We start from the raw sequence: 15,483 nt of genomic DNA, 5'->3' as shown, positions 1-15,483 counted from the left end.
CCCCGCTCTGTCAGACTCCTCTGATGAGATCAGCACGCTGAGCCATGATGATCAGCCTAGCAGCCTTTCTCTGCACCTGCTCCAGTGTGAATTCATCATTCTCCAGCTGCTTTGGCCAAACCCGGCACACCAGGGGCCGGAGACTTGCTCCCTGCTGCCCCCTCCCACCACCACCCCCCATGTGTCAGTTTCCTTGCCCTCTTTCCTCCTCCCTCCTTTTGCCAGCTGTCTGATCAGCGTCCGGCTCCACCACCCAATGCAACTCTAGCTTTTGCAAGCCTGCGACCAAAGAGGCCGCGGAAAGCAGGGCCCTAAACAGCCCCAACGCTGCTACAAATTTGCCAGGTCTCAGAGCGGCTGATCAGCCCATGGGCTGGGCCTGTGTTTCTCCAGCAAGGAGGCTGCAGGAGAGAGATGGCACCAGCGACAGACTTGGCGTTTCCTGTCTTGGTTGTTCTTTTCCCTCCCCTTTCATGGGTGTTTGTCTCAAAGGAGGCAGAATCGGACTCCACCAGCGGCTTCAGACCATCAGAAATCCCTTGTATTTCCCACCCCCCCCCAAATAAGAATAGTTCATCCCCCTTTTCATGTTATTTAATAGACTGTCAAACAGAGGCTGTTACCTATAACAACCTTCTATTGCTACAGACACTGAGACCTCGTTAAAAGAGAAGCCTCCTTTAGGACTTGGACTGTTTTCCCGTCTTTTTCAGGGTCCTTGTAAGAAAAGGTTTAAAGGATGCTCATCAGTGGTTGTTGCAGTGAAAGTCACCTACAAAACTTGATGTCCAGCCCCAGACCACACTTTAGTGCTGGGACAGTGAACGAGGGATTGTTACCCGTTTATCCCTTGCTGGGGGGAGACGCCCTCTTCTCAACATCATGGGCCCCTCAATTTAAGCCCCCGATGAGATGGGCTCCATCCCCGGCAGAGAGGATACCCCAGCCTCGCTGTTAGGGAATCACATCCTCCTGTACCCGCCCTGTCTTTATTGCCCCTCGTTGCTCCTGCTAAATAATCCTTTGCCCTCTTTGGAGCACCTCCTGTCCTGTACCCTGTTCTCGGCAGAGTTCTCAGTTCCTCGCTCCCCACAAACCCCATGCCGTGCCTGGGATCCCAGCGACAGAGCGACCGCTCGGCCGCTGAGCGCAAGCTCCCAGGCAGGGCTGTCCCCTTCCCACAATGCCCCCGTCTATGCAGCCTCATTGGCAAGCCACCTAATCCACCCCCTTAGCCATTGCTGGGCCCCAGACCCCACCCCTCCAGTCTTTGGCATCCGCCCATGGATCCAGCTGCGTCTCTTGGTGCCATCGGGCATGGCGCTGCGGGCTTTCTCCCATGGGCGAGGCCGATGTTCCTAAGCACGTAGCTCCCCCTTCTGGTGCCATCGGACATCCCCGATCCAGTTTCCCTCGGTCGGTGCCATGCCAGCCCCGGTCACAAGGCCAGAGAGGTGATTGTTCCGGATGCCGGGGCACGTGCCACGCAGCCGAACACCTTCCGTAGGTCCCCCTTGATGCTGTCGCTCACCAGGGCGTAGAGGACGGGGTCCAGGGCGCTGTTGAGGCTGGACAGGGCCAGGGCCAGGGAGAAGGGCAGATGGAGCTGCTGCTCGAAGGAGCAGAGGGAGCAGCCATCTAGCACTGCGGAGGCCACTGTCCGCAGCAGCAGCAGCAGGTGGTAGGGGGCGAAGCAGAGCAGGAAGATGGCGATGACGCCCATCGAGAGACGCTTCACCTTGGCCTTCTGCCAGTCCAGCAGGGTGTTGCTGGCCCGCACCCCCTGGAAGATCTTGAGGTAGGAGACCCCCAGGACCAGCAAGGGCAGCGCGAAGCCGCCAGCCACCCGGAAGTAGTTGAACCTGGCCACGCCGGGCTGCAGCGGGTAGCTGTCGTAGCAGGAGGCGTTGGCCGGCTCCGGGGAGCGCAGGGCGATGCCCGTGTGGAAGGTGAAAACCAGCAGGGCCACCACGGCGCTGGCGACGGCGGCCGAACGGCGGCTCCGCAGCCCCAGGGAGCGGAGAGGGTGCGCCACGGCCAGGTAGCGCTCCAGGGAGATGAGGCAGAGGAGCAGGACGCTGACGTACATGTTGGAGTAGAAGACGAAGCCGGCGGCGTGGCAGGCCAGGCTGCTCAGGGTCCACCGGTGCCCACGCCACACGTAGAGCATCCACAGCGGCAGGGTGAGCAGATAGAGTACGTCGGAGGCGGCCAGGCCCAGCAGGTAGACGGCCAGCACGTTGCCCAGCCGCACCTGCTGCGCGATGGGCCACAGGGTCAGCGCGTTGGTGGCCAGGCCCAGCAGGAAGACGGCACCGTAGAGAGAGACCACCAGCTCCTGGCCAGCCTGGAAATCCACCCCGCAGCGCGAGGCGTTGGACGGGCAGGGGGCGCTGGCATTCAGCATGGTGCTGCGGGGGAGGGGGGGCGCTGCAAAGAGAGAGGGGGGCTTAGTAGCAGTGAGGAACTTCCCCAAGCCCCCGAATCAGCTGTGTCTTCAGAGCACACGCGCCCCCTGCACAGGGAGCAGGGCTCGTCCCCGCCAGCAGGGGGCAGCACACACACACCAGCTGACTGGCTGTCCTTTCCCACTTGCTTGGGGGGAGAGCAGCCAATCAGAGTTGCAGAAGGCCGGCAGAGGCTCCTCCCCTCCCCCCCCCGGCACATACCTACAGGATTTTGGGGGGAGGGGAGGGAGGAGAGGAGTCTGTGGGTGGCCCCGCTCCCCCCTTCCCCTGCCATCTCTGCAGTAAGGTGGCCCTGCTGGAGCTGCCCTTCCCCACAGGCCCGGGGCGGGGAACAGCATCCACAGTTGTAGAAGGAGCAGAGGTGCGGCTGGGTACAGATGTGGGGCTGGAGAGGCAGAATTATACATGGGTCTGGGGGGCAGAATTGAGGTGGGTCTTGGGGCAAGGGGAAGATGTGGGGCTAGGGGGCAGAATTGACATAGGCCTGTGGACAAGGGGCAGAAGTGGGGTTGGGGGCAGAATTGACATGGGTCTGAGGGGCAAGGGGCAGAAGTGGGATTGAGGGCAGAATTGACGTGGGTCTGAGGGGCGAGGGGGCAGAATTGACATGGGTCTGGGGGACAAGGGACAGATGTGGGGCTGGGAGGAAGAACTGAGATGGGCTGGGGCAGAAGTTAGGGCTGGGAACAGAAAATTAACTGATGTGGGGCAGGCGGGTACAGAAGCGACACCACCTCCCTAGGGAACCCGTTCCAGGGCTTCACCACCCTCCTAGTGAAATACTGTTTCCTAATATCCAACCTAGACCTCCCCCCCTGCAACTTGAGACCATTGCTCCTTGTTCTGTCATCTGCCACCACTGAGAACAGCTGAGCTCCATCCTCTTTGGAGCCCCCCTTCAGGTCGTTGAAAGCAGCTATCAAATCCCCCCTCACTCTTCTCTTCTGCAGACTAAATAACCCCAGTTCCCTCAGCCTCTTCTCATAAGTCATGTGTTCCAGTCCCCTCATCATTTCTGTTGCCCTCCGCTGGACTCTTTCCAATTTTTCCACATCCTTCTTGTAGTGTGGGGCCCAAAACTGGACACAGTACTCCAGATGAGGCCTCACCAATGGTGGATAGAGGGGAACAATCATGTCCCTCGATCTGCTGGCAATGCCCCTAATTATACATCCCAAAATGCCATTGGCCTTCTTGGCAACAAGGGCACACTGGTGACTCATATCCAGCTTCTCGGCCACTGTAACCCCTAGATCAGGGGCAGGCAAACTTTTTGGCCTGAGGGCCACCTCGGGTTTCCAAAATTGTATGGAGGGAACATTAGGGGAGGCTGCGTCTCCCCAGACAGTCAGGCGTGGCCTGGCCCCCACCTCCTATCCACACACCCCCCTGCTTCTTGCCCCCTGCCGGCTCCCCCAGGACTTCTGCACCATGCAACCCCCCTGTTCCCTGCCCCCCGAGACTCCTACCCTATCCACCACCCCCTGCTCCCTGTCCCAGGACCTCCTACCCCTGACTGCCCCCTGCCACCCCATCCAACCCCCCCTCTCATTCCTGACTGCCCCCCAGGGACCCCTGCCCCATCCAACCCCCCTGTTCCCTGCCCTCTGACCACCCTGATCCCTCTCCACACCCCTAACCACACCCCCGAACTCCCCTGTCCTCTATCCAACCCTCCCGCCCCCTTACCGCGCTGCCTGGCACACCGATAGCTGGCAGCGGTACATCCGTGCCACCCAGAGCACCGGCTCAGGCCACGGCTCTGCAACTGCCCTGCCCGGCCGCCCAGAGCCTGGGCCCGGCGGTGCAGTGCATTGAGGCCGTGCGGGAGAGGGAACACCAGGGGAGGGGCTGGGGGCTAGCCTCCCGGGCCAGGAGCTCAGGGGCCGGGCAGGAGGGTCCTGCAGGCTGGATGTGGCCCACGGGCCGTAGTTTGCCCACCTCTGCCCTTGGTCCTTTTCTGCAGAACTGCTGCCTAGCCATTTGGTCCCTAGTCTGTAGCAGTGCATGGGATTCTTCCCTCCTAAGTGCAGGACTCTGCACTTGTCCTTGTTGAACCTCATCAGATTTCTTTTGGCCCAATCCTCTAATTCGTCTAGGTCCCTCTGTATCCTGTCCCTGCCCTGCAGCGTATCTACCACTCCTGGCAGGACATATGTGGGATGCACACGCACATGCACTGAGTCCGCATTCTTCGCGATTCATGAGAGGGAGCCGGCCTCACGGTCATTCTCACACATGGTGGGGGGAACCAACGAGCAGACAGGTGAGAAAACACAAGATCATTGTTCTCTGCTTGTACAGCGCCTAGCACACTGCAGCCCCTGGGCGCTACTGTAATACACCTAAGAGCAATACAAATTATGGCACCTAGTGACATGGGGGGGGGTCTAGCACATGACCAGGGTGTCTACGCGCTACCATAATGCACCTAATAGCAATACGAATGTACAGCTCCTAGTGCCATGGGGGCCTGGGCCATGACTGGGGCGTCTAAGCGCTACCATAATACACCTAATAGCAATACAAATGTACAGCTCCTAGTGCCATGGGGTGGGGGGGGCCTAGCAGATGACCGGGGCTTCTAAGCACTACTGTCATATACCTAATAGCAATACAAATGTACAGCTCCTAGCGCCATGGGGGCCTGGGCCATGACTGGGGCTTGTACATGCTACTGTGATACAAATACGTAACTATCTTTTTTTAAAAGCTCTCCCAAGGGTTTTGTCCACTGGCTGTCGTGGGACGAGCCCATCAGCCGACACTGAACACAACAAACCCTGGCCCAGGACCTCAACAGCCCACGTGCCTCTGGCGTTCCCAAGGCCTCCCACTTCAGCATGCCCGTGCATGTCGCCAACGGGCCACTGCACAACCTCGCCCCCACCCCGCACACACCCGGCTTCCAGCACGCAGGCCCTGGCTCTTTAAGGGCGGCCGAGGCAGGCTGCGGTGCGACCATCTCCTTTCCCAGCCCATGACACTTCCCTGGGGCCCGGCTTTCTGCCTTGGCAGCCCGAGCACGGAACACGTGCCCCACGCGGTGAACGGCGCACGTGGCAGCTGGCCGTGCGGCTGTGGGGGAGGGAGCCCCATCCTGCCGCACAGCGAGTGGGGGATCTCCCTCAGCGGGAGCAGAATTGTGGCTGGCAGCCTCTGGGGGGCGCTGTGTGCACTAGGGAGCACTGTCCCCAATGGGGGGCCAGGGTGGCACATGCTGCTGGCAGGTTTTATGGGGACCGGGGGGTATCTGTGTGAAGCAGGGCGGTCCAACAGACAATGCACTGGCCTGGGAGCCAGGTATCCTGAGTTCTAGCCTCAGCTCAGGGAGGGGAGTGGGGTCTAGGGGTTAGAGCAGGGGGGGCTGGGGAATCAGGACTCCTGGGTTCTGTTCCTGGCTCAGGGAGGGGACTAGGGTTGGGGGAGGAATTGTGAATCAGGATGCCTGGGTTCTGTCCTCAGCTCCTGGAGGGAATTGGGGTCTAGAGGTCAGAGCGGGGGTGGTGGTGGGAGCTGGGTTCTGTTCCTGGGAAGGGAAAATGTTTGCCGTGGGGGGGTTATGAGTCAGATTGCCTGGGTTCTATTCCTGGCTTTGCCGCTGCCCTTAGCCAAGTCACTTCCCCGCTCGGTGCCTCAGTTTCCCCATCCGCAGCACAGGGGATAATGGTTCCAACCTACCCTTGTCCAGTGGTTGGGGATCTCTGGCTGAGCAGCCTCCCCAGTGCGTGTGGCAGGGTTGCATGGCTGTGGGTGTTGGAGCTGCACGGGGACTGGGTGTGAAACGTGGTGTGTCTGTCACAGGGGATGGCGTGTAACAATGATGTGGGGGAGGGAGCCTGTGTACTGTGGGGGACGCATGTGCTGTGAGGGTTGTGCGTGTAAAGGGCATGCTGGCATCTGGAAAGGGGCAGGGCCCTGGGAGGAGGATGGGGTGGGCTTGGTGCCGGTTCTGGGAGAAGTTGGGGGGCAAACAGCTGGCTCGGCTCAGCCTCTGCCCCCTATGTCTGTGTGAGTTGGGGAACCACCTCTGTGGCCCCAAGACAGCTGCGGGGGGGGTGATTGTAGCAACCCCTACCTCTATTTACCCTCCCATCCTCCACCCCCGGTATAACACATGTGCCCTCATCTCCCACTCAGACCCCCCCTCCCCAATTTGCACCCCCTGCAGTTTATTTACTTGTGGGGCCCTGGGGGAGGGGGCATTTGGCAGGGAGGGGTTCACTGTTCACCGCCCCCCCCCTCCACTCCCTCCCCTGCTCCACCAGGCAATCCCCCATGTCTGCCCCACCCAGACCCCTGCCCCTTAGGCAGCATGCATGGTTTGGGGCGGGGGGAAGGGGTCCTGTACAGCCACCTGCCCCAGCCTTTCCCTTCCCCTCCCCAGGAACTGATCTCAAGAGCAGGGGGAAGTGGGGGACAGCAACATACCAAGCCGCCAGGGAAGGTCTCTGGAGAGCTGAGTGGAAGCCCCCAGCCTGGGGGGATGCTGGCACCGGTGCAGCTCAGGGGCACAGATGCGTCCTGAGATCTTGGCTCCTTTGCATCTTCAAAGGCTTCCCCCACGCCCGCCACCCCCGCTACCTCAGCTGGCGTATGAATGGCTGGCATCTCTGCCTGCTGCACTGCCATTCGCCAGCCAGCGCCCTTGCCCGCCCCGACCCCTGCACTACCGATTTCTAAGAAGCACGGGCCGGGATTTCACACACACACTGGAAAGGGGGTTTCCAAGGGCTGGCTGGGGGGGTGGCCCAGCCCTGGGCCCGTCTGCCCCTGGGGCAGGCGGAAGTCTGAGGTCCCTGCGGGGGGCGATCAGGGCTGGCAGGCAAGCACTGCCCAGCCCACCTGTTCTTGGCAAGAGGGAAACATTGCTGACGTTCCCAGACGCAGCACCCGGGGCTGGGGCTGCCATCGCCAACGGCTCAGTGCCCCCGTTCCCACACCATGCCAGCACGGGCAGTGTACACACACACACACACACACGACTGCCGCTCGCACTCGCCTATCGTCACACACAGCCGCTGTGCACACTCGCCCAATGCCACGCACGGCCACCTCGCACCGTGCACGGCCATTGTGCCCAGGCACTCAACACCAGGCATGACCACCGCACAGCTGCCTTGCACGGCTGCTGCACACAGTCCCCTAATGCCACGCACCCATGGGGGATATGGCCACTTCACCTTCTCTTCTGGGGGTAAATGAGGGCCCTGTCACAGCGCGGTGAAATGGTGTCCCCGTTGCAGGATGGGCGGAGGGGTGGGGGTGGCTAAATGGATAGGGGCATGGCTGAATGAGTGGCAGGGGGTAGATGGCTGGCTGGATCCATCAATGGGAGATACGTGGGTGGGTGGAAAGATGTTGGGTAGATGGACAGTGGGTGGTAGGTGGATGGATGGTGGGTGGGGGGATGGATGGACGGGGTGGTAGGTGGATGGACAGTGGCTGGTAGGTAGATGGATGGTGGGTAGCTGGACAGTGGGTGGTAGGTGGATGGATAGTGGGTGGGTGGATGGACAGGGTGGTAGGTGAAAGGATGGTGGGGAATGGACAGTGGATGGACAGACGGGGTGGTAGGTGTATGGACAGTGGGTGGTAGGTGAATGGATGGTGGGTGGATGGACAGTGGATGGACAGTGGGTGGTAGGTGGATGGATAGTGGGTGGGTGGATGGACAGGGTGGTAGGTGAAAGGATGATGGGGAATGGACAGTGGATGGACAGACGGGGTGGTAGGTGTATGGACAGTGGGTGGTAGGTGAATGGATGGTGGGTGGATGGACAGTGGATGGACAGTGGGTGGTAGGTGGATGGATGGTGGGTGGGTGGTAGGTGGTTGTGCAGGGGGGGGTCATAATTCAAAGGCCCAAAACATCTTTCCCCTGCCCAGGGACAAGCAGGAGCATTGCCTGGGGCTGGGATCTCTAATTCTTGTATATCAGAAAGGCGGCCGGGGCAGGGGGGGCAGGCCATGGAGCATTGTGGGTGGTGGGGGGAGAACTAGGGAGGGGAGGGCAGGGCCAGGCTGTGGAGAGCCCAGACCAAGCTGCCAAAAATGTGAAGGCAAATAAAGCAAAAGCACTTGAGGGCCGTGAGTGGCTCGGGGCCCGGGAAGTACCTGGCCTGGTTCCCTGCACCTGGGAGCGGACGCTGAGCACAGCCCCCTTGGGAGCAATCGGTGCCCCCCGAATCAGAGTGGTGGAGGGCATGGGGGGGGCAGGCGGTATTGCGGGAGTTGGGCCAGGGTTCGGCCTGATACCCCCAGGAAAAGGGCCCGGGTGGGGACCTATGCTAGGACAGCACTTCCTGCAGCACGGCACCCCCTGCCGAGCCCCCCGCCCCACTCCCGGCAGCACTGAGGGCGCCCTGTAGCACCACACCGGGGTATGGGGTCAGCACTGCCTCCGAGAGAATAAGGTCCCCCCCAGCACTCAGACCAGACTGAAGCAAATGGAGGGGGAGGGGAGCTGGGCGGGGGAGGAGCTACAGGGAAAAGCGAGGGGCTGTTGGTGAGCGGAGGGAGGGGAGGGGAGGGGAGGATTTGTGGTGCTTGGGTTGGGGCGGGGGAGACAGCGCCCCAAATGGCTGCGTTTGCCGTCCGCACCCCATCCCAGCCCAGAAGTGGCTGCAATTCAGCCATGGCTGCAGCCCCTCCATGGATCGCCTGTACCGGGCGCTGCGCTCCTGCCAGCTGAGAGGTGCTGGATAAATACAAGCCCAGGGTTAGTACCCCTGTACCGTTCATGTACTAAACTAGCCGCCCTCAGCAGCCCCAGACGGACAGGCCAGATAGTGCGTGGAGGGGCGGCCGGAGGATGCCCTGAAAGACACGAGCTGCTAGAAACCCCCCAAACTGACGGTTCACCAAGGGCAAGTCATGCCTGACTAACCTAATTGCCTTCTATGACGAGATAACGGGCTCTGTGGATGAGAGGAAAGCAGTAGTTATTGCTTGACTTTAGCAAAGCTTTTGACACCATCTCCCACAGGATTCTTGCCAGCAAGTTAAAAAAGTATGGGCTGGATGAATGGACGATAAGGTGGATAGAAAGCTGGCTAGATTGTCGGGCTCAATGGGTAGTGATCAGTGGCTCCATGTCTAGCTGGCAGCCGGTATCAAGCAGAGTGCCCCAAAGGCCGGTTTTGTTCAATATCTTCATTAACGATCTGGAGGATGGCGTGGATTGCACCCTCAGCAAGTTTGCAGATGACACTAAACTGGGAGCAGGGGTAGATACGCTGGAGGGTAGGGATAGGATACAGAGGGACCTAGACAAATGAGAGCAGGGGTCCCCAACGCGGTGCCCGTGGGCGCAATTGCTGCTTCTCAGCAGCGAAATGTCTGGCACCCGCCACAGTCTTCTGGGAATAGGAATATGCTATTCCCACAGAAAGACTGTGGGCCACTGAATTAGAGGATTGGGCCGAAAGAAATCTGATGAGGTTCAACAAGGACAAGTGCAGAGTCCTGCACTTAGGACGGAAGAATCCCATGGCCCGCTACAGACTAGGGACCGAATGGCTCGGCAGCAGTTCTGCGGAAAAGGACCTAGGGGTGACAGTGGACGAGAAGCTGGATATGAGTCAACAGTGTGCCCTTGTTGCCAAGAAGGCCAATGGTATTTTGGGGTGTATAAGTAGGGGCATAGCGAGCAGATCGAGGGACGTGATCGTTCCCCTCTATTCGACATTGGTGAGGCTGCATCTGGAGTATTGTGTCCAGTTTTGGGCCCCACACTACAAGAAGGATGTGGAAACATTGGAGGGCCTGGAGCACATGACTTATGAGGAGAGGCTGAGGGAACTGGGATTATTTAGTCTGCAGAAGAGAAGAATGAGGGGGGATTTGATAGCTGCTTTCAACTACCTGAAAGGGGGTTCCAAAGTGGATGAGTCTAGACTGTTCTCAGTGGTGGCAGATGACAGAACGAGGAGCAATAGTCTCAAGTTGCAGTGGGGGAGGTTTAGGTTGGATATTAGGAAAAATCTATTTCACTAGGAGGGTGGTGACGCACTGGAATGGGTTACCTAGGGAGGTGGTGGAATCTCCTTCCTTTGAGGTTTTTAAGGTCAGGCTTGACAAAGCCCTGACTGGGATGATTTAATTGGGGTTGGCCCTGCTTTGAGGAGGAGGTTGGACTAGATACCTCCTGAGGTCTCTTCTAACCCTGACATGCTATGATTCTATGATTCACATGTCAGCCAGGAGTGAGTCATGCCGGCTGCGCAGCCAGGAACCAGCCCAGTCTGTGCACCCCCAGTGACCGTCTGCCACCCACTGGTCACGACTGCAGGCCTGGGAACGCCGTGCTCCCCTGCCCTTATCTCTGGCAGGGTCCCTGGGGGCTACACTGGCCTGGTGCCAGGGCGCGCTGGCTCCCGGGTGTACCAAGGCCCCCACCCAGACAGTTGCTCTCAGTGGTTTCCTGTTTACGTTGGCAGCCACAGGGGATTCACAGCAGCAGAGAACTGAGAAATGGCTCCAGGTGCAGGGGACGGCCCACGGCCCCCAACGCTGTCTCCTGGCACCATGCAGACAGGCCCGGCAATTCCAGTGTGGCTCCTGGCATGACGCAGAGTCATTTGGTCCCCTGCACTGCCGAGAGCCGGAGTTTCTCAGAACCAACCGATGGCTCAGAACCAGGAGTGATGGTTATTTAGCACTGGGTTTTCACCGGGAGACCATTTGCCCCCCCAGCACACCATGCTCAGGTTCAGGGGTGGGTTTGGCCTTTGTGGAAAAGATTTCCCAACCAACTCTGTAGCTGCCAGATGCAGGGGTGTCGCACTCTCTCGCCTCAGATTCTATGGATGGGAAACTGAGGCACGGGGCAGGGATGAAATTTGCTTCAGCTCACACAATGAGTTGGTGGAGGAGCTGGGGAATAGAAGCCTCCCTACCTCTCCTTTGCTTAACCACATGAACCTATTCCCCACCCAGTGCTCAGAACACAACCCAGGAGTCCTGGCTCCCCCTTGCTCTAACCCACTAGATCCCCCACTCCCCACCCAGATGCAGGGGTGGGGGCAAGTGGTAGTCAAGACACCTTCTGGCGTTGTGGAGGGTCACATATTTCACCTCGTCTCCCTAAACCTGAAGCCTAGTGGTCGGGGGACGGGATGGCCCTTTAAGGGAGATGGGCTTAAAGCTACCTTTGACTAGTTGCCTCCTGGTCCTTAGATACAAGGTCAACCAACACCTCAACTGGGAAAGCCACCAGCTTGGGACTGGGACCAGCACATCTCTGACCTCAGAGCGACCCTCACCCCCCTGCCCCCTAGCTCCAACCCATAGGAGCGTTAGAGCTGCACAAAGAAAGGGGGGCCAGAAGTTTTCACCCGGGCAAGTGACAAGTCATTCTCCCGCACCTCGGTCTCACAGTTGGCTCAGACGTCTTGGGTGCAATTCCCCACCCCCCACCCAAAAGGTCTGAACCTACAGCAGATGCCCAGCATGAGCCGTTCCAGGCCAAACCAGCTAGTGCCTGGGAAAGGCCAAGGGACTGCCAACGGGGGGCTTGTAATGGGAAGGGGTGGGCACCCTTCAGGCCAGGCCGTGCTCCCAGCTCCACCTGGAAGGAAGAACCTGCATGGGCACAGTGGGGTCCGTCTAACCGCAGCTCCTGACTAGCCGGCCCCTGCTACCTAGCCACACGGCTACTCGGGGAAAACCTGGAACACAGTGAGCGCTTCTAGAGGGCTCACCAACTATTTAAAGGGTTACCACTATTTCAGGACACTACACAGTATCCTAAGAGACGGGATCTGGTGTTTGGGTTGGGGAAACCAGAGCTCTGGAGACAGCGAAGTTAGGCTCTGTCTAGCGACAGCAGAACTGCCTGGGGACAAACCCACAGACTGATTTTTTGGAGCCAGGCACCACCCTCAGCTGACAGCCTGGGGATTGAACCGGGGCCCTCCTGAGCTAAAAGCAGGACCTGGTACAGCTTGAGCTAAAGAGCCAACCCACCTCTGGGCGGGCTGTAACTGACTCAGATCCTCTGCAGAGCGGCCTAGCGGGGCTCACGCGGCATTTGCTTTGCCTTCCTGTCACTGCGCTTGTTTAGCTTTGGACCAGGGTCAATCCAGGGCCCTCCAGCAAAGCGGCTCTGCGTGGTGCTTTCACGCGGCTTTTTCGTGAGGCTGAGCAGATTGGGCAGTGCTGGGGTCTGTTCCCAGCCTGCCACAGGCATGACCCATCCCCTCACACTGCCTCAGTTGTCGCAGCCATAAAATGGGACTAAGACCCCCCTCCTTTGAAAAGTGCCAGGGATTGTTACTATTTGAGAGCCCCAGTAGCCTGCCCTCCATGGTCACAAACTCTACCTCTTCTCTGGCTGTAACACGGAGAGATCCGAATAGGGGGAAAAAATCGACACCTGTGGGCTAATCCCAGCCATGCTTCCCAAAGCAGCCACCGGCCCCGGCTTCACGGGCACGACCCTGGGCTCCAAGCGCTTCCAAACGGACCTCCCTTCACCTCAGCTACCCAGGCAGCCGAGCACCAACAACTCCTGCATGGGGCATGTTTAATGCCCCGGAGCCCCAGTCGCCCCAAAGGCGGGACCGGATACCCACTGAGACTGGCTCTACACACCGATTTTCTCCTGGCCCAAGTGCCTGTGTCAGGGGTGCGAACGGGAGACCCTTGGCGGACACGAGGCTGTGCTCACTCTTCCACCTGGATGCCTTAAAAGCACTTTAAACCTGGTATCTATCAACTGAGCTGCAGCCGGTCAATTTACAGGCGCAAGCCAACTTTCAAGTGATACAACGAGCGTCCATGCTAGAGAGCGGCTCAGGTCTGGTTTTAGGCCACAAGCAAACACTACCCAAGTGCGCCCGGAGCAGGGCATGGAGCTGCCATCACGCCAGCCCCCCCGGGCGGAAGCAGAGCTGACCCAACCCGCAAGGATCCAGTTGTTTTCCCGCCCGACCCATGGAGTCGGGTTGTAGAGCTTCAGTGCCACTGCTTTAAAAAAAACCCCACACGAGATAACAAACCACCACCCGTAACTCGGATCAAGGCCTTTCCCGCCGGAGCGCTCAGAGCACTTTGCCAAGCTGGGTCCGTGCCATTATCCCCATTGTGCAGCTGGGGAAACCGAGGCACAGAGCAGGGAAGGGGCTTGCCCGCAGCCAGCGGGAGAAGCAGGATTAGAACCATAGCTCCTGAGCACAACTTCGGAGCGTGGCTAAATCTGAAACTTTCGGAGGCGCTTCCTCAGCAAGCGTGACCCCCAGCCCTGCGCCAGGCAGCACCTTGTGCCCTACAGTGGGGCAGGGTCACCCCTAGCAATACCTGGGGCTTTTAGCTCTAGTGCGGGGCAATCACCCCCACCCCGTCCGTTCCAGCTGGGGGGGGGGGCGTGACTCGGCGTCACCCCGCACAGGGGGTCGCGTACATTTCAGTTCAAAGGCAGGCTGGGTGGGTTCTGTTCATGATTTATTTATACACACACGTCCCCAAATGAGCATCGACCGGAGGGCAGCGTAGATCAGCCCCAGCTCGATCGGCCTCGTCAGTTACTCGCCCTTCCCCTGGCCCCGCCGTGAACACATGTGTGCCCAGGCCAGGATGCACATGGCCATGCCGGCCACATGTGGAGCAGGGCACCAAGATCCATCAGGGCTCCGCCTAGGGTGGCTTCAGTCTGGCCAAGACGACTTGGAGCCAGCAGGGGTTGGGGGCGGGGGAGGAGGGGGGTTTGAGGACAGACGCTTCTCCCCTCTACCCCGCTGAAGACTGGAGGGGGAGGGCTTAGCTCCCTCTGTGCTCCCCAAAATGGAGACACCCCCTTTTGCCCCCAGAGTGATGCACCAGGGAAAGTGGGTGCAGAGAGGGGCCCCTATTCCCCCCAAAACCTTAATAACTCAGGCCCCTAACACCAACCCCACGCCCTTGGGACCCCCCACACTTCATAACCATGGGAGCCTAGCACGTCCTGCACCCTCCCCCAACCCCCTAACTACCTCGCTGGGACCCCTCAGCCATCCCTAGGCCCCCGACATGCACCTGGAACTCCACCCCCTCATGCCCTCAGCCCCTGATCACGGCGCCAGGCCCCCACCCACATCCCCAGGAGCCTGGGCCCACCTGCCAGGCCCCCTCCCTGAGGCCGCTGACCTCTTCTATTCCATTCTTCCACTGGCCTGGGCGCCACGGGATCCGAGGGCCGTCCAGACGGGCGCCAAGCGACCTCAGCGGCTGTGCCGGGCGTCACTCCCTGCCAAGGCCCCTCGCCATGTCCTGGGGCCCCCAGCCCATCTCCGGGCCCCCACCTGCCTCGCCTCAGCCCTAGGGCCGCCTGCCCAGGGTCCCCAGGGTGGCCCCCGTGGGCAAGGGAGGGCGTGCAGGTAGGCAGGCGGGGGTGTTCTTCACATTGCACCAGCCGGGGCAAGGGAGCCGTCCTGTCTGCTCTGGCGTCAGCAGGGGGAGCCGCGTCCCCACAGCACAAAGCAGGGGCAGGGGTGTCCTTCACCCCCATCCCCAGGGGTCCGACTTGTCCCTCCACCGGAGCAGGGGGAGGGGTCTTCTCTCTGCCACGGGGTGGGGGGCCAGGCTCACAGAATGCTGACCCGCTCTGTCAGCCCCTGCAGCTCCCCTTCCCCCTCCTCCTCCTCGGGGGGCGGCCCCTGGGGGGCCCGCAGGTGGGCGGGGTAGGGCAGGGTGTGGTCGGCGGCGAACTGTTCCCAGCGGGCGTCGTCGCTCTCGTGGGTGATGTAGCGCTCGGCCATCTTGGTCTCTAGCTCCCGCAGGTCCAGCCACGTCTGGTAATCCTGCAGGGGCAGTAAGGGGTTAACAGGGACCAGGTGTGTCACTGCTGCCTCCTGCTGGACAGCACCAGAACTGCCTTTCACTGGGCCAGCTGGGGCATGTGCCCGTGCTGCCCCCCGGTGGACAACACCAGAACCACCACCTCCAGCTTGCTCCGTAATCCCTTCTGCTGCTGCAACCAAGGGCAGCGGCTGCAGGACCATACTGGGCACAGGGGCAACAGCAGCAGGCTTGTGAG

At 60.2% G+C, this 15,483-nt stretch overlaps 2 protein-coding genes across 5 annotated transcripts in view; both read right to left on the bottom strand.

Moving 5' to 3' along the window:
• Positions 1-584: 584 nt before the first annotated feature.
• LOC140901960 (probable G-protein coupled receptor 132) lies at positions 585-14,955 on the bottom strand. Of its 3 annotated transcripts, none has more exons than XM_073321464.1 (2): positions 14,565-14,955; positions 585-2,430 (listed from the first exon to the last, which is right to left on the bottom strand). In XM_073321464.1, the coding sequence occupies exons 1-2, from the start codon at positions 14,953-14,955 to the stop codon at positions 1,439-1,441; spliced, it is 1,383 nt and encodes a 460-aa protein (XP_073177565.1). In that variant the 3' UTR covers positions 585-1,438. The 3 variants fall into 3 exon arrangements, with proteins under 3 accessions (XP_073177565.1, XP_073177566.1, XP_073177567.1); XM_073321465.1 differs by having other exon boundaries at positions 14,595-14,955; XM_073321466.1 differs by lacking the exon at positions 14,565-14,955 and adding an exon at positions 6,900-7,069.
• Positions 14,930-15,483, bottom strand: part of PRKD2 (protein kinase D2) — a 31,005-nt gene continuing 30,451 nt past the window's right edge. For both annotated transcript variants that reach the window (XM_073321463.1, XM_073321462.1), the window contains one exon: positions 14,930-15,247. In XM_073321463.1, coding sequence (XP_073177564.1) covers positions 15,032-15,247 — 216 coding nt within the window. In that variant the 3' untranslated portion in view covers positions 14,930-15,031. The remainder of the gene's footprint in view (positions 15,248-15,483) is intronic.

The sequence above is a fragment of the Lepidochelys kempii genome, chromosome 23 (genome assembly GCF_965140265.1).
Source record: "Lepidochelys kempii isolate rLepKem1 chromosome 23, rLepKem1.hap2, whole genome shotgun sequence".
Lineage (NCBI taxonomy): Eukaryota > Metazoa > Chordata > Testudines > Cheloniidae > Lepidochelys > Lepidochelys kempii.
Note: the sequence above shows the minus strand (reverse complement) of the source record. Positions and strands in the feature narration are given on the sequence as shown.

What these genes read in the sequence shown, in the direction of transcription:
- LOC140901960 (XM_073321464.1), bottom strand. Translation starts at nt 14,955, where the DNA reads ATGGGGGTGAAGGACACCCCTGCCCCTGCTTTGTGCTGTGGGGACGCG. An exon ending in TCAGGGAGGGGGCCTGGCAG is followed by an intron (nt 2,431 to 14,564) that starts GTGGGCCCAGGC and finishes CTCTCTTTGCAG; the next exon opens with CGCCCCCCCTCCCCCGCAGC.